The 19,088-nt window shown below is 40.4% G+C and overlaps 1 protein-coding gene across 3 annotated transcripts in view; it reads left to right on the top strand.

Moving 5' to 3' along the window:
* RBMS3 (RNA binding motif single stranded interacting protein 3) overlaps positions 1-15,750 on the top strand; it is a 1,425,793-nt gene extending 1,410,043 nt beyond the window's left edge. For 2 of the 3 annotated variants that reach the window (XM_043965567.1, XM_043965566.1), the window contains one exon: positions 2,531-2,662. In XM_043965567.1, coding sequence (XP_043821502.1) covers positions 2,531-2,662 — 132 coding nt within the window. Of the gene's footprint in view, positions 1-2,530; positions 2,663-9,276 lie in introns of those variants that run through there. The other variant, XM_043965565.1, reaches the window with a different exon arrangement.
* Positions 15,751-19,088: the final 3,338 nt, after the last annotated feature.

Raw genomic sequence — 19,088 nt, 5'->3', positions numbered from 1 at the left:
ATTGGTTTCAAAGGGGGTCGGCATTGGGAAATGGGCACAAAAGTTTGGAAAGCAAGTTTAGTGGCCAATAAATTTCTGATTTGGTCAAAGGCTGTAACTGGATGGGCTATTTTTACTGGCCAAAAAAGCACAGATGGGAAGATTCTCCAAAAACTGAGTATCCAAAGCCAAATGCCCCTGCATGAGTGCAGAGATCTCCATCACCTCTCCATCTAAATCTTTGCCTGAAGACAGGATTTCTGACTTTGTCTAAAAGGATCATGGACTGAGAGCTGTAATGGATCGTAGGAAATTTTTACAAGATTTTTATAGACCCTGGGATCCCAGACCTTGGGCTGGAAGGAAAGTCAAGTGCCATCTAGTCCAACTCCCTGATTTTACAGATGAGCAGAGGAAGGCCCAGAGAAATGAAGTCACTTGCCCAGGTTCACAGGTAGTGACAGAGGCAGGGTTCAAACAGAGATCCTTTCACCCTAAAACCTGCATTCTTCCCACTCGGCTTGGTGATTTCTTTTTGTGCATGGACACAACTGTCAGGAAATTGTATAGGCTTCCAAGTATGCCTTATCCAATCAGCCCACAACATGATCGCCTTCTGACAGAGAAGAAAGGTAGCTTCCAAACAAAGGGCTTCATTTGTGCTTACAGAGAGGGGACAGTAGGCATTTTCTCCATGTAAATGCACACTTAGAGACATGTCCCTAAAGAGAATGAGCACATGGAGGGCCAGTGCCTTGGAAGGAGGCTTTAATGGTGATCCATGAGAGGGCTCTTGAAACAAATGCTTTTCACACTTATCTTTGTTACTGAGCAAGAACAAAACTTCCTGTCCCCTCCCAAATCTCTAGAGTTTATATGGGGCTTAAGGCCAGTCAGAGAGGGTGTAAGGGGCTCCCTCTGCTGGCTCGGTGCTAGGCCAAGATGTAGGCAGCATCTCTCCCAGGACCGCACAGGGAGACAGATGTTCCTGGTGTCAGTCAGCCCTGGGGACAACGTGTGAAGAGTGTACAAAATCCAGGCTGGGTTAAGGAAGGCTGCAGTGATCCAGTAGGGGAAAGGAAAAAGAGGAGGGTGTATATGTATATATAGATGTATTTGCTTATTGAACATATGCACATGTGTATATATGCATGCATTATGTATTACTGCATGATATGTATATGAATATGTGTCTACATTTAAGCCTATGTCATATATGTTATGAAAGGCATTAGAGCCTGCCTTGAAGATTGGGAGAGATACCTTACTAGCTGTATGAACCTATAGAAGTCACTCAATCTCACTACCCTAGGCACCTCCCCCCAAATAAGTTGCAGGGTCTCTTTCTATTTGCATTGCTTCTTATCATTAGGTCCCCAAACTAATGAAATTGCTGCTCTAGCTATCCATCTATCCATCCATCCATCTATCCATCCATCCATCCATCCATCCATCCATCCATCCATCCATCCATCCATCCATCCATCCATCCATCCATCCATCCATCCATCCATCCATCCATCCATCCATCCATCCATCCATCCATCCATCCATCCATCCATCCATCCATCCATCCATCCATCCATCCATCCATCCATCCATCCATCCATCCATCCATCCATCCATCCATCCATCCATCCATCCATCCATCTATCTATCTATCTATCTATCTATCTATCTATCTATCTATCTATCTATCTATCTATCTATCTATCTATGTATCCATCCATCCATCCATCCATCTATCCATCTATCTATCTGTCTATCTGTCTGTCTGTCTATCTATCTATCAGCTATCTGTCTAACATTCTACCTGTCTATCATCTATCTATATATCAATCCCTTATCTATCTATATCTATGTGTATATCTAACTATAGAAGGCACACATATATGCCTGAATCTGCATGCATGCACACATACACATGTATAGATATGTATAAATGTGTATTCATATGTGAATAAATATGTCTTCACATGTTTTACAGCCAGGAATTAAAAATAAACAATTGCTGAAGCCTCCAGAAGACATGGAAAAAACATTCAAATAATTTAGAGGAAGGAGAGAAGTTACATGTGTCCATTTTTTAGAAGAAGCCCTTTGTTTGATGTGCTTAGTGAAGCACCTAGAATTTTCTGTGTGGCTCCACAAACCAAACTATTCCTACATCAGAGCCTGGCACATTGGATGACCTGAGTCCTGCCTGAGCCTCTCTCTGCTAATTAACAGCTTGGTCAGGGCAGATATTTCTCATCTATTTCAGTATTAAGAAAGAGTTGACTGTGGTTCTGCCTAAGGAGAGAGAGTGCTCCCGGGGTATGGGGCTGAGGATCATGGCCCACCTAGTGAGGATCCCAAGACCCGGGGACCAGGCACCCACCTGGCAGCTGGATTTTCTGCTTCCTGCTTGTTCCTGCAGGCTCATGTTGCTGGCCACAGACTAAAAAACAGAAGGGGGTGACACATCCCAAGGTTGTAGGATCCTGGAAATGGCTTAAATCCCCCATCACCACGGCTAAAATGTGTTAGACCCTTCTGTTTGCTCTCCTAGGGTGTTGTCGCTGATACCTCTCCCCAGACAGTTGCACCTTCATCACAGGAAGCCAGTGCCCAACAGCAGCAAATAGCAGTGGAAACGTCCAGTGAACATACACCTGCATATTCCTACCAACAGTCTAAGTGAGTAGTGAGCCTTCATCATGGGGGGAGGAGGGGAGGTGCTTTAACTTCTCAGGAAGCAAGGCATACCTTGCTTTATCCTCAGCATGACTGCATGCAGTAGGCACGAGAGCTATTATTCCCATATTACCAAGGAGGCAACCAGAGCTCAGAGAAATGAAGGGCATTGTCCATGGTCACATATCTCGTAGGGGTCAGAATAAAATGCCAGTCTTCTTGACTCCAAATCTTGCCCTTTATACACTGTGCCACATCCTGTATAAGAGGCAACTGCAGCTAAGAAAAGTTAAAAGAGGTGGCTAAATGCATAAAATACAAGTGATTGTAAAGTAAATCATTTCTATTGAAATACACTTATCAATGGGGCAGCTAAGTGGCGCAGTGGATAGAGCACCAGCCCTGGAATCAGGAGTGCCTGAGTTCAAATCTGACCTTAGACCCTTGACACTTACTAGCTGCGTGACCCTGGGCAAGTCACTTAACCCCCATTGCCTCACCAAAAAAGAAAGAAAGAAAGAAATACACTTATCAAAATTTCAGAAACACACACACACAACTTCATGGATTCTAAGTTAGGGACCCCAGCTATAAATGGAGAAAGGACTTTTGGAGGCATCTAGGTGCTATAATGAATAAATAGAATATTGAACTTGGAGTTAGGAAGACCTGAGTTCAAATAGACTGTGTTGGACCTGGAGATAGGAAAAGCTGAACTGGCTGTTGGGAGAATACAATGAGATCAATGTTTTGTAATCCTTAAACTAAAGCCTTAATCCATATGAATACTAGCTATTATTATGTGATAGTATAGCCATTATTATATCATATTGTCATTTTTATTATTATTAAGCTGCCACATGCCTGAATGAATGCTAAACAAGGATAAGGTGCTTGACTCTATATGAGCAGGGCCCAAAGGCAACATCAGGCACCCAGTAAGAAAAATTAATGTCAGGCCATACTTTTTCTCACATGAGAAAATTGCATTCCCAAAGCAGCTGCCAAAACTATGTAAAGAGGAAAAGCCAACCCTGCACCCTTTTCAAGAGAATGAGAAAATATGCAAAACCATGTTTTCTAGTAAACAAGAGGATACAGTTAAACGACATGCTTCTCTACCAACAATGTCATAGCCTGAGACAGAAATCGTCTAGGAAACTTAGGGTCCTGTTCAGGATGTGAATTCTCCTGCCCCCTCAGCAGAGCATTCTTTTCCTTCCTTTCCCTTCATGCAAGGTGAGTGAAGACTTGTCTTCCTGACCCTCTAGAGCCTCCTGTGGGATGATATCATAGCCATGACACTGGTAGTCCCTTCACTGCCATTGGGTAAACTGAGGCTTTCAGGTTTCATTGAGGAAAGGTTAGTAGTAGGCAAGAGAGAGGATTGTTAAACTAGAGGCTCCTAAAGGGGGCATCAAAGGCTACATCAGGGGATTGGTAATCTAACTGTTTCATTTTATATATGAAGAACCTAAGACATAGAGAGGTAAAATGATTTGGCCAAGGAGTTTAACCAAAGGGTAAAGGACCTTGTGATTATGAAAATGAAACTGAATCCAAGAAATGACTGATGTTGGGCCTAGATAAGAGGGGATTTAAGGGGAGGGGAAAGAACAGAACATCTGTGTCCAATTATCTGAAGAGCTGTCACATGATACAGGAAATTAGGTTGGCTCTGCTTGGCCCAAAATGTCAGAACTAAGAGCACTGGGTGGAAGCTGCAAAGGCCAATGTGACTTAATGGAATCATGGTCCTCTATTGGTCCAGCATCGGCTCCGGAGTCCAAGCTCCTGGATTCAAGTCCTGCTTTCGGTCCTTGCTGCCTATTAGACACTGGGCTAGTTCATAGACCTCAGTTTCCTCTTCTGTAAAATGAGGAGGTTGGATACAATGGCCTTGTGGTTCCTTTTAGGTCTAAATCTTTGATTTTATTCAATTCCTAACAGTTGGAACTAACGAACAGGGAAATAACAGAAGCTGACATTTAGACAGTACTTTACAGTTGGCCAAGTAGTTTACTTAAGACAACCCTATGAAAAAAGACCCAGGATGATTATTAGACACATTTTATAGAAAAGGAGCATGAGGTTCAGAGGACACAAGTTGAGGAGTTTGCCCATGTTTATCCCACTAGTATGTGCCAGAACCAAGATTTAAGCCAAAGTCTATCCTGACTTTATGACCAGGAGTCTTTCACTAGAACATACAGTTTTTCATCATGGAATTGACTGTCTTTGAAAGTAAACAGCAACATGAATAACAAAGCAATACTGATAATAGTGATACCAGATGGCTAGATAGAAGTGATATAGCACTTTGATGCTTGCAAAGCACCTTAAAAAGATTGTCTCATTGATCCTCACAACCATCCTAAAAGGTAGGTCCTTATTATCATCATCCCTCTTTTACATATAAGGAAACTGAGGTCAATAATTGTTTTTGTGACTTATACAGGATCACATAACTAGTAAGCACCTGAGGCTGGATTTGAACCCTGGTCTTCCTGACTCCAAGTCCAGCTCTCTCAATCCACTGCTCTGCTTTGGCTGTGTCTAAAATATTGTCTAATTTATTTCCATGACACCTGTGGGTGGTAGGTAAAAGGAATAGGTTCTCTCTCACTGGAGGGCTTCAGCAAAGAGTGGATGACCACTCCTTGGGTTTGTGGCAGAGGGGACTTCAGTTCAGGTACACGTTAGGCTAGATCTCCCCACCCCCCCCCTCACCACCTCTTCTAGCTTTGAGATTCTATGATCCTCTATTGTTAGCCAGACCACTCCCAGCTAATCATAGGAAGAACTGTAGGTATAAGAGAATCATTGTTGCCTTGTCCTTAGCCTTTAACAATATCCACCCAGTGGCTGAAGAGCTAAGACCTTCCCCCAATTCCCTCCATGTCCAGGCTCAGCCTGTTTATTTTTTGTAAAGAAATGAAAGTTTTGAAAAAATTCTTTGTTGTGTGCAATACTTCTAGAGAGGAGGGAGATCACAAGGAAATTAAGACAATGTAAAAACAAAAGATATTCAGAAAACTTTATTTTAAAAAAGACAAAGAAAATAAAGTTTTGTTCCAACAGGATTTGTTTACCTGAGTATAACTAAGCAGGGAGGCCTGGGTCAGACCACTTTGACCCTTGATCTACAGATTGCAAATGGCTTTGAAAGCATGCCAAAATATGCCAGAATCCACAGATGGCCTACAGAAGCCAGCTCTTTAGGATAGCCTCTCATTGTGAGGAGAGCCAGTTAGCAAATACTGAATTTTCCTTGACATCTTCAGCACGTTCTCTTAATGTTTACATGTTTATAAAGCTGCCCTCCTGATTTTGGGGGAGGTTCTGTGTGGCCACATTTCCCTGTTCATTGCAGGATGTTCTGTGGAGGATCTTGCAGTGTACCAGCTGATGCCCCCCCCCCTCCCCGGGACATTACACACCATAGCTCTTGACAGGGCACTCTTTTCTTTGAAATTAAAGTTAAAAAATCTTGAAACACATTATCTTGATGTGTTTCCTCTCTCCTGGTCTCTCTGAGCAAAGTACTCTCAGCCATTGACTAGGAGGGAAACAGTAGGTCCAAAGAGAGAGGGGGGAGGCAGGGGAGAGAGAGGGAGACAGACAGACAGACAGAAAAACAGAAAGATCCCTCCAAGCCTATTTTCAGTTGGTGGAGGCTAATCATTTCTGGGGCATCACAGAGGAGGTAATTAACATGATCAGAGCCATGTTTTTGTCAGTTTTAGGCAAAGGGAGCTGTCAGGACTTGAAAGGGTCTCTTGCGAGACCATTCAGAAAAAAAAATGACTGCTTTCATTCTTCCCTTTATGTTAAGGAAGAGAGAATATAAATTCAAAGTGAAGCTTACAGAAAAGCTAAGTTACCTCCATTAAAGGATATGTCAGCTAATGGCTGAGGCCATCCATTCGGTCTCAGAATGTCCCCTCTAGGCTAGAAGACCATCCTTTGCATTGATATTCTCCCAAGCCCTTTAAAACTATCACTGGAGACTTGCCACCATGGAATTAGAAGTGACCTGTTGATTTTTGTGAATGGGAGATATCTCACACCTGACTCCCTATTTCAGGCTCACTTTGTTTGAGGTACTAGTTTCATGGATACTCTGTTCTTCCTTATACTATTTAGCAATTCCAGGAAATCACTGATTAAAACCAGTGTCTGGAAGCAATCAGCTGCCTTTTTTTTCTTTTTTTCTTTCTTTTTTTTTTTTTTTTTTTTTTGCCCTGGGCTTGTTGAAGGGACCTCCCTGAAAGGAAACTCCCTCTACCACTGCAGAATCAGCACCTCCTCTGTAGCTTAGAGTCTTGGCTTTGCATCTTAAAGAATCACCCTGGAAACTAAGAGGATAAATGACTGCCCCAGATGCAGAGTGTGAATTGAACCCCTACTCAGAGACCAGTAATTTATCCACTAAAACATACTGCTGGAGGGAAAAGAACAAGAATAAAACAGTCCCTGCCCTCGAAGAACTTGCTTCCTTTCTGTTGGGAGCCATTCTAAGTTGGGATGATCTGCCAAGGCTACCCCTCTTCTGGCAGAGTGTGTCCCATATCCCATCGAGGTATTAAGAATAGGAGCATTTGAAATGAGTTTGATACAAGCAATCTGGGGAGTTCAGATGGCCCTTTTTCTTTCCTCATATCAATTCAAGCTACTTGCATTATGCAAATGTGCAATTTCACAGACAGAATGGACAGAGCTGAGGAAGGAGTAGCTTCAGCTTTGTTAAATACCCAACCACCTTTCCTCCCCACCTTAAATGACAGGAAGGAACCGTGTCAATGCAAGCCTGCACTACTTAGTTCCACACATTTGTTGCTATGTAGCAGGGAGGACCTTTTCAACGTGAAGCAATGGGAATGGGTTATTGCAAACATTTGTGGCAGGTTATAAAACCTCAAAGAAGATCCAGCCTTGTTCATAAATATACATTATACAGAAAACAGTGCACCTAACGTACCAAAGAAATCAGTGTCTTCTAAGTCATTGCGGACCATTGAGTAAGGGAGAAAAACCATTCACTGGGTTGCTATTAAATTAATAGATGGGGCTTTTGCCAATCTTTGTTTGGCATGCAATAACATCCCTAAAAATATCTGATTTGCTCCCCCGGTCAGAGATATTTTAACAAAGCATGATGTGAACCTGCAGGCAGCAGGGGGTGTTGAATAATAGGGTAAATATGGAGAGTAGCTCTAATGGGGTTATTGTGAGCATCCAATGGCCTAATGTGTGTGTGTGTGTGTGTGTGTGTGTGTGTGTGTACACACACATGTATATACATATATATACATACACTCATTTTATATATATATCTTAAAGTTCTTTGTCAATGTCATCTATTATTAATAATAGTGATGGTGGCATTGGTACTGCCTCTAATAAATAACAGTAATGCGATTACTCCTATTATTGATGCTGTTATGGAAATGGGGACTTTGCTTTTTTGTGAGCTCCCATAAGGCACTTGGCCATATTTGTACAGGTAGAAATAAAAGGTAATAAAAGAAAAAGTCAGCCTAGGCAGCTAGATGACACTGTAAGATAGAGTGTTGGAGTCAAGAAGACCTGAGATATTTACTAGCAGTGTGACCATGGGGAACTCACTTAGCCTCTCCCAGACTTAGTTTCCTCACTTATAAAATGGAGCTAATAAGTACACCTACCTCCCAAGCGTTGTGAGAATCAGTGAGCTAACACGTGGAAAGTGCTTTGCGAGACTTAAAGTGCCGTATAAATGCTATTGTAATAATTATTCATTATTATGCCAGTGGAATCACAGGCTAGATTTAATTTTTTTAAGTGCAAAGGCACTGTGCCTAGGTCCTAGGGTTAGAAATTCAAAATAAAATCAAGCTGTTGGGGAATCATGAAGGTGTGATCCTTTGGATGTATATTGTCAGGAGAGTATGAGATAGTGTGCCATCTCAAAATAGTTTACGGATACTTCAAAGGTCCCTGCAAACCAAATCTAAGCAAAGTTCTGCATGGAGGCAAATCTGCTTCTTCACATAGATTTATCCCAAACCTGAGCTCTGGACAGACATGAAAACAGTCAACCGTTCTTAATCATGACCAGCCTCATAAGAAGTCAGGCCTGAAATAGACATATTAGCAACCTCATGTCCCCAGCCATTATTTGAATTCTGATGGATAAAGCACACAGATGGTGTCTCCTCATTGTGCAAGCAATTATGAAAATTGGTTCTGCCTGCCTCTCATTTCCAAAGAGTAGACCACATCCCATCTGCTAACAAGTATTGATTAAGTCCCTTCTGTGTGCCCAGGTCTGTGCTAGACTAAGTAGATGACAGATATATGCTAATAGGTGCTAAATTCATGCCCTTGAGGTGTCTGCACATGTGTGTACATGGTATATGTCCATGCACGCCAGCTCAGTGCCTAAATATCCCAGAACGTGGCTTTCTCTGGTCAGCAGAGTTCTCCTGGGTAGTTGTCTTCATGGTAAAGACTTATTGGAATGCCTCCAGAGTTGTTTTGACTTGGATCCTGTTTAAAGGGAACCAGGTGGAAAAGAAGATAGGAGCCTCTTCAAGTGGTTTTGACTTAGTGACAACCCTGATTCAATTGTTTTCACAGACAATAAACAGGACTGAAGAATGTCGATCTGAAAACTTTGCCTTGAATGGACAAACTTCATTGAACAAGGAGTTGGCTTCCAGTTTGCACAGGCGTCAACCGAATGCTTTTTTTTTCATTTTCTACTTTACCCAATGAAAAAAAAAAACCCAAGTGTTTTTATGTGCTGTGCAAAAGGTTCCGTCATGTAGTCTGACAGTTTTATTTTTGCTATAATTTTTTTTAATTAAAGAAAAAACCCAGAGGGGGAAAAAAAAACACAAACACTGGGGGTTGACATTTCATCTGGATGAACATTCGGATTCAGAATTTACCTGAAGGTGTAGATAGATTTTTTTTTTTTTAAAAAAACATCAAATCTGATGATGTCAAGAGGGAGCGAGCTGAGATGAAAACCTTGTCTTCCTCAATAATTAAGCTACTTTCTCTTTTTTCCCTTCTTTAACTCTAGTGCATTTTTTTTAATTTTTTTTCTTAGAAATGTTTAGGTAAGGTTTATCTTGAATCTTAATTGCCTTAATTTTAAGGACGTCAGAGGCTCTCCAGGCAAGCTGTCCACGTCTTGTTAGAAAAAAAAAAAACGGAGAAGGAAATTTGAAAAGACTGCTTTGAGCCAGCTTCAACTGGTGCAGAAGTTTAATAGACTCTGAGTTTTTAGGGTGAAAAAAATAAACTGTACAGTTGAAAAGAAAATGTTTTTCTTCGTTTGAAGAAAATTTGTTGATAAAGGAACCGTGGCAACTGCAAGGATTAGAAAAAAATGCTGGGACTTTTCATGAACTTTGTCTTAAGTGTTGACAGGAATCATTCTAGAAAGGAAAAGTGACTGACAGTAAAGTGATTGACATTGGTTCAATCAAATGGCTGCATTCAAAATGATACGGGGTTTGGGGGGGGGCAGGATGCAGATTTTTTTTTATTTCCAAGGCGTGATCGCTGACAAAAGCCCTTGTGCTTTTTATCTGCAGTCTTTTTTATGAGCGTTAAGAAGTTTTTAGTCAGCTTTGCTTGTCACATTGCAAAACCTAGCTTAAGAGCATTAAAAAAAAAAAGAAAAAAAACTTAAGTAGATAGGAGCTTATGGTCAAAAAAAAAAGTGCAAAAAAAAAGCAATAGATAGAAGAAATTGTTGACAATTTCTGTAGTCTTTCCTAGTTGTGATCAAATGCAGCCTATGGATGGCCTATTTTATACCAAAGATGAAGTGACATCCTAACGCAGTCCAGAAGATAGAGGTTTTCTTTTGTGTTCTTTTTTCTTTTTTTTCCTCTTCTTTAAAAAAAAAATCTTTATTTGACCTACATGGCCGGACCAGTTCTTATTTCATGTTTGTTTAACCTATATTCCACTGGTGTTTTACATACTGCAAAGTTTATAAAGAAAATTGCACATTAGTTGGGCCTAGGAAGCCCAGACCTGTTGGGTTCAAAAAAGAATCAGAGCAGGACAAGATCCAAGCACCAACTAATGTCACTGAAAAGGCTTTCATTTTGCTGAGCTTTTCGCCTATGTTCTTGTATGGCGCAATTCATAGTGGGGGCCACCTCTATTGGGAGGCAGTCGCCTAAAAGGCTGAATTATCTTTCTGTGCATGTTGGACTATAAACTCTTCTGGGGGGAAAATACATTTGAAAAGGTCACCTGTCCCCTTCCCCCTCCCTCCCTAAATAAGTCTGTGGAATGATAGGTGGTCTCCTTAAAGAATGTCTCATTGTCTTTGTAAAGAAAGTCTTCCTTCTGAATTCTGTCACCCCTTTGGTTCATCTGCTCACCTCGTCCAGCATGGATATCAACTTTGATCCTGAAATGGAGGGAAAAGGAAGGCAGGGTTGCCTTCCTTTTAATTTGTTTTTCATTGCATCTTTGAAGGCTATGGTTGCCAGAAAGAAAAGGGGAAATTGGACTTTTTTTTCTCAATTTAACTTTCCTGGGCAGGTAGGAATATTAAAAATAAGGGTTTTTTTCCTAATGGAATTCTGGGTAAGCTCTTAATATGCTGGTTGACAATCAAGAGTTAGTATGATTTTAAAAAAAAACAAAAACCAAAAGGACCCAGTCCTGGAGATCAGTTAAGCCAAAGGAGTTGGTGGATGCCCCATTAGGTCCAAAAGTGAATGCAGTTTCATTAGCTGAGACACAATTGTACATGGTTCTTTTAAGACATCCATGGGAAATTTGCAATGTTTTGCCTGAAATCCAGGGCAGTAAAACTTTGTTAATTGAGAAGGGTTTGAGAGTAGTACTATTTTCTGAATGAAGCATTGGGATCAAAGAATTAGTAAAAGACATAAGTTACTGAGTCAAAGGAATGAGGTAATGAGATCATTTTGTATTGCTGTGAAAAAGAAAATACTATTCATTTAAAAGGAAAAAAAGTCAATCATATCCCAATGAAATCCACTGAAATAAAAGCTACGGTTCTGAAATTGATCTGAAGTTCTCATGAAAGAAATGCCTTTAAAACCCAAGGAAAAATGATTTCAAGTAATGGCACTTTCCCATATCTTAATTTTAATTTTCAATTTGGGGGAAAGATCCCTCAAATAATTGGCTGTTATAGTTCTATTTAACACCAATTCCAGAGAGAAGAACCTACTGCCTATTGGTCCCTACTATCATAAAGCATCCCCATAGGTTAAGGGGGAGGAGGACTCTCTAGGTTTCCACTTCATTTATTGCCTTTTCTCTGGGGTTTGGGTTTTTTGTTTCGCTTCCCTTTTTTTTTTTTTTTTGGCATTTTGTAGATGGCACCAACTTGAGTTTTATCATTGCAGAGCTGCCCATAGAGAGCTACAAAGAATCCTTCAAACCAGCCTTATTCATTTCCCTCTTCCCATTCTCCAAACTCCTTGTATAATTATGGATTCTCCCTGAGAATAAGTGAGTTGAATGGAAAACCACCATATTTTGTTCTATTTCCTTATAAATCCCAATGTGACACAAAGAAAAGTCTCATTTGCTCTGGACAATGAGGCTCCAAGGTAGCTACCATGTGGCTAATGAATATGCTGAGGTCACTTCCTGTTTCTATTCAAAACCGTGCTGTTTAATTTGTATCTTTAAAAGTTGTTGGGGGAGGGGGGTTCTTTTGTTTTCCCCAGCAATGAAAGTAAAATAATTCTGATGTTTTTATTAAGCCAAAAGGGGCAAAAGGAAATCACCCCACCAAACGTTTTGACCACTGCCATGTATTTTGTGTTCAAATTGTTTAAACGGTGCCACACTTTCAAAGATCTCATCTCATACCAAAAAGAAAAGTGAAAATATTTCTTCTCTGTACATGAGTTTGCTCACCCCTCTCTGTCCTCTGACCTATGAATTTTCTCAAGTGTCAAGCCAAGCCTGAAAAATAGCAGAATACACAGGTAAACAATAGCAGGTTCTGAGCACACACCCTGTTTGAGAGGGGGAAACCCAGGAGCAAACCAAAGCAAAGCTGCCATGTTTGCTTGGAAATAGTGGTAAATGGAAGGGACCCTGATATAGTAACAAACTATAGTACAGAGATAGAAAAATTCTTTAATACAATTATCTAAAAACAAAACCAATGTCCTATACATTATGGGTCAATGAGAGTTTCTACGTTTGGCCTGCTTTTTCAATTGTCCAATTGGCCTTATATATCAAGACCAGGAGATTCCTGATTGAATGATAAAGCTCCTTAAAGTGTTTGAGCAAGAGAGCCTGACCTTAATATATGGGCACAAGCAAAAATCAACAAACCAGACTCCATTAAGTATTTTTTGTCACATCCACACTGTAGTCAGCAGTCAGCAGAACACAAATGAGTATTTTCTTTTCACAAAGATGAGAGGTTGTCAGAGCGACAATGTATATGATGACTGGGAGTTTCTAAATACCTCCTTATGCCTTCTAAAAGAAACACAAGGTCACAGAAGGATTATAAGGGAATTGAATATGCAAATGAGTGCTGGTAACAGAGGCTGCCTCAGGACTCTTGGAACTCCTGATTATATATAAAAGATGAATATACTCATTAACTAAAGGATTCCCAGACAGTCTGATGCTAAATTTGCTCATGGTTTCTTGGTTCATTGGCTAGATTCTGTTTGTCTAGAATGTTGGTGCCACTTCATTAGAATCCTTGCCAAGACTCCTGCAGGTATGTAAAAAATGATTGCCCATCTTGAGTAGCCCCCATTTGATGAAATGTGCATTTCAGGGGAACTTAATTCAATTTGGACACCCAGGCTATAATATCTTCACGGTTTTTCAGTAGCTTAAATGGAATCATTGGAACAGATTAAATGACTAACCAAACAAAGCTAGACATATGTTTTTAAAGAAAAAAAAAGTTTTGTTCTGAAGTGGACGTATGAACCAATACAGAAAAGGAGAGCTCTTCAGGAAAGAGAAACTCTTAAGCGAGTTTAAGTGTTAAATGATTTTTATATGCATAAAAATCAGATGAAGGGAGATTATTTATGTATGTGTGTACCGAAATGCAGCCCATTTGAGGAAGCCTCCATTGTAATAAAGACTATTTTTAATATGTCATAGTATTTTGACCTAGAGTATGCTGTCTATGGCAGGAATGGATGAAATTTGGATTCTTATTTCATAGTTAGCTAGTCCAGTCTTCATCTGTTAAACTCAGTTGGGCTGGCAAGTTCTTACTGAATATTAAAGGAGGAGTTGGGTGACAAAACTTTCCCAGGCTCATTGCTCCTGTCCTCCCAGTTGTCCATCCTGCACCCAGACGGTAATGAACTTAATTTTATCTATCAATCTGTCTGGATGGTGACACCAGATATGGTTTTGGAAAAGACATGGGTTTCAGTCAATCTCAACTGACATTTGTTGTCAAAATTGTCCTTAAGGTAAAATTGTTCCTATTATTGAGCTCTTGGTCAGGGATGATTTCAGTGGTTGATCTATTGTTCATGGTACTTTGTGCAATAAGAGTGCAGAAGTCTACCACCAAGCCCAGTGAGTGCTCACGAGCCCCCACTTAGTGCACCCACTCCCTCCCATCAGGTTAATGATTTCTTTTGTTTTAACTTGATGCTTATACATAGATGCCACTGCCAAGGATGGATAACGTCAGCAATGCCCTTTGATTCCATACCATTCCTAATTCAGCAAGTAGCAGTGATATAACACAGGAGGAAACCACTCTGAGTCCTCCAGAAAACATCACCTCTATGACAACCACCACTTCCCACATCAATTAGTCCACCCTGGTCTGCCCAGCCATTGATCACATTCACTGCTGAGGCTTACTGCCATGATTTCTGATTATACAAAGGAATCCATTCATCCTCAATTACTTCCGTCCACCCTCGGGCAACTGTGCTGTTCATTGTACTACCTCCAGGGAATGGTGGATATTGAAACAGAAAGGAGGTAAAAAATGAAATCAGTCCAATTTACTATCATCAAATCATCTGATTACATCTTATGTTAACATCTTTGGTTACAATGAGGTATATTGGGTGTCTGTGGATTTCACTTACCCATCTTGTTCCCCATTTACTACAGTTTTTGAAGAGTTAACTATGGTCTTTGAAGATGATAAATGGAAAAAAAAAACGGTGCTAAAAGCATAAATGTTGATTTGGCTTCCCTCACTGTTGTGATTTCTTGGGCATCTCTATACTTTTGACCAGGACAAAGATGAATCAGTTCGCTCATTAGAGAGAAGAATTTCAACTGTTGGGCAAATCCACCTTCAAATTTTAAATCGCTGTTAAGAATGTGCTTAGTTTCTGCACTTTGAATGACATTGCTTTCCTGTATCATGGCAGGATGGTTTCTATATTCTGGTAGATCTTAATGATGGCTTCAAAAAATGAAAATAATACCCACTTTTTTCAGTTTTCAAGTTGGGCATCTTCTCAGCTCCCTGGTAACAGAGTATTGCTAAAGGTGCTTTGTCTCACAGTAGAAAATGTTTTCATTCTAATTCTTTAGCAAAAATTGGCTAGTTCCTAGGCACCATGGAGGCACTTAGAAAATGTATCCCTATTCAAAGGGAGGGGACAAAACAGCAAAACAGAACAACAATCCTCTGTATGCTAGCAAATCTATGGCTAAAATTAGAACCATAAAGCTGAGGACAAGCAAACAAAAAACCTGCTTGATGTTGTGTTGATGAAAATTTAGCTTCTATTAGAATGGGACATGGCTTATTTGAAGAATCTTTGCCAACCTCATGGTAACCAAACCCTAGACCCTTGCACCTCTGAATGCCATTCAGTTAACAACCTAATTTATCAAAGAGCATTTTTGTCCTGCTGTCTCTGATTGTCATGGAAAGTTCTGTAATGCTAAGGTGTTTCAGGTTTTCTTTTTTCTTTTTTTTTTAAATTTTCTTACTTTATTTTTCCATTTGTACCACAGTCCAACTAGCTACCATTTCCCCCACTCCTTGGGCTTTCTGTAGATCAGTGGATGTTAGGTTTAAACTTCTGTTTTCTTTGATGAAGCTTTCAATAAAAAATGAAAACAAAACCAGAGCCTCTTGTTGTTTGTGCACAGCTCTGTTGGGAATCTCTCTAGCACACACATATACACATATACAGAGAGAGCGTGAGCGAGAGCGAGAGCGAGAGCGAGAGCGAGAGCGAGAGCGAGAGAGAGAGAGAGAGAGAGAGAGAGAGAGAGAGAGAGAGAGCTAGGGAGCAGGGGACTGAGGAATCAGAGGAGATTTAAATTAGGCATGTCTATATTTCCCCAAGTAGAATTTGGGAACATAAATGTCATTGATTGATTGCTGCAAAAAGCCTTAGAGGTCATCCTTTTCAGATACAGAAGCCAAGGATCACTCACTTAGAGTTAAGGTGGCTTTAGAGGTCAGTTAGTTCCCTGTGTCTCTCATTTTACATTGGAAGAAACTGAGGCATAGAGAGATGGACTTGTTTAAAGTCACAAGGGTTAGTAAAAGAAGAGGAGCTGACTTCTGGGGCAGGTCTGTGCTTTGTTTTAAAGGATCTTAATCACTCTAATCACTAAGGGTTACTGATTTGAGCCACTGAACATCCTAGATTGATGGTGGTGGTAACATTGTAATTCAGTCTCAGTTCTTTAAGGATGTTTTTAAGCCATCATGGAGAAGAGAAAATTAAATGGCTAGTAGAAGATAGGGCAGGGGAAAGGGACAGTTTGTAGCCATAGCTAATAAAAGATATTACTAGAGAAAATGTAAAAACAAAACCAAATAATGAATGAAGGAATGAATGAATAAGTGATCATCTCAGCTTGGGGTGGGAAAATTGCCACCGATGAAAAATATGTCCCAACAGAGGGATTATGATGCTTGGAAATGTACAGTTTTATGCAAATTACATTCATACCATTGAGAACATTGCCAAGGTTATTTCCGACTAAGGAGGATTAAACTGAAATGCTGGAATTCGGAAATGGTGTCAAGTAGCCCTTGGATGGCCTCCCAAGTGCTTTTCCTACCTTCCCAGCAGAGCTGAAGAGGAATGGGTGAAGTTTCTGTGTGCAAGGTAACTTAACTACTAAGGGAAAAAAGCAAAGAAAGATGGACCTGTGATTCCACTTATACAGGAAGGTCTTGAACGAAGACACTCTCTCAGTCAATGCAGATGGGCACCTCTGCTGGTTCATTAGAACACACAGGTTGAGTGACGAGGTTGAGTCACCCAATAAGAATGTCAGGGGCCAGATTTGAACCCAGGTTCTCCTGGCTCTGAAGCCAACTCTTTCTCCACTATACCACACTTTGCCCAAGAGCAAAGAGAAACTTTTCTCCAACTTTGTGACCCCTGAGAAGAAAGGGGCATCTATTAGGTTAAATGCTCTGAAATGTTTAGCTCTGAAACAAAAGGAGACAGGGCCTGAAAGCTACAGTAACAATAAACACTTTTTACTTAGCCCTTTAATGCTTGAAAAGCACTTTAGAAAACATTTCTCATTTGATCCTCCCAATAATCTCTGATGGTAGGTGCTATTATCATGCCCACTTTACAGATGAGAAAACAGGCAGACAGAAGTTAAATGACTTGCCCAGGGTCACATAACTAGTAAATTCTTGAGTCTGGGTTTGAACTGAAGTCTTCCTAACTCCAGGTCTGGCTCTCTATCCCTTTTACCATCCAGCTGTTAATAGCATGAAGCAGCCTGGGTTCAAGATGGAGTAGAGGAGCTAGGGAATGCTATGTTTAACATAGTCAATGCTCAAGATTTAATAATCAAAGTAATTGAAATGGCTTCAGGATGAATCCATATGTTTTTCATGTTCTCAGATTGTTCTGGATCTGGCCCTTTTGTTTTAGCCATGTGAGAGGGAAGAAGCATATTTTTTTTCAATTTCAATTTATTTGTCTTTATTATTAATATGGAATTTTATTATGTATTATGTGCTGCTATTATTATTATTCATTCATATCCAAACCTCAGTCCTGTCTAGAAAGACTTCAGCTTTCCCACCCTGGTGTCTCTCGACCTCATGGGCAAACTGAAATCTCATTAGTCACACCCTTCTCCCCCTAGAGCAGCCCTAGCCCTGCTGGAACAACCTTCTTAACATATAAGAAGGTCCTTGTTGGTGGACACAAGTGATCCTGATGAAAGAGCCGTAACTTACACCTGAAGCAAGGGGCATAGAACACCCCTTCAATTCATTTGGAAACTAGAGAGGATAGACACACCAAGAAGGAGCAAAACTACTGCTAAGAGGTCACTGGAAATGACAACAAGGTGGGCCAAAGCAGGTTTGCTGGTGGTGTGGCCAATAAAATGGAGGAAGCTACCAATTGAGAACTTCCTATTTTAACCCAATGTTATGCCAAAGTGCTATTCACTGTTGTTTCAAAGATATTGAAAGATTAAAACTGATATCAGCACCCCTATATAAATTTCAACTCCCTGAGGTAAAGCCCCAATCAACCCACCCTAATTAAAACTCTGCACTGAGGTCACATATCAGTTATATCATAACTCAGCAAAGCATCTTTGGTGAGAGTACATTGTCAAGACAGGGTCTTTCTAAAGGTCTACAGATTTCTTTAACTCTCCAGATTAATGATTTGGCAAATTCCCAAAATTAACCAGAACTATTTCAGGTTCAATATCATTTCTGTAAATGTAGACACTGGTAAAGACTTCCTGAATTTGAGTTGTTATGCTAGAAGTTTTCAGGCTTCCCTGTGAGAATCCCATGTTCAGTTTTACCCAGAGATGACTACATGCCTTTGAAAGACCCATGCTAAACTAAGAGAGAACTCCCTGGGAAGCACAGGCCCATGAAAGAAGGCACCATCTTGGGTGATGCAATGACATCTAGCCCTAGAGTATCAGATGTGTCTGTCCTCACTAGATTGTCAGTTCCTTAAGGGTCTCATTTGTATGTTTAACAGCATTGTTACAAGGAGTAAGCTTGTGAAAAGAGGATTGGCCAGGGCCCAAGTCCTACACCACCAGATATTTGATATCTATGTGGCCTTGGCAAGTCCCTGAATCTCCACTGGCCTTAGCTTTCTCACCTGTAAAATGAGTACTGTCATATGAGGTCATCCATGATCTGGACCTATGACCCTATAAATGAAGGGTAAGTGGCAACAAGTGAATGATATTGGAAGTTCCTGAAACCAGCCCTGTATCTCCAACCAATTTCTTTGCCAAGAAACTATTGCCTAATTTTCATTTGGTCTTATTAGGTCCAGTATCTATCTCATTATCCTTATATCTGCCTTATGATTCATCATCAAGTGTCAACTTAACTTTCATGGAAGGGTGTGGCAGAGAATGAAATCATCATTTCCCCCCCTGACCAATCCTTCCATTTATAAGGAAATGACTTTGGCTCTTTATCACCCAGTACC

The sequence above is a fragment of the Dromiciops gliroides genome, chromosome 5 (genome assembly GCF_019393635.1).
Source record: "Dromiciops gliroides isolate mDroGli1 chromosome 5, mDroGli1.pri, whole genome shotgun sequence".
Classification (NCBI taxonomy): Eukaryota; Metazoa; Chordata; class Mammalia; order Microbiotheria; family Microbiotheriidae; genus Dromiciops; species Dromiciops gliroides.
The sequence above is the reverse complement of the archived record's forward strand: the minus strand, read 5'-3'. Positions and strand labels throughout refer to the sequence as shown.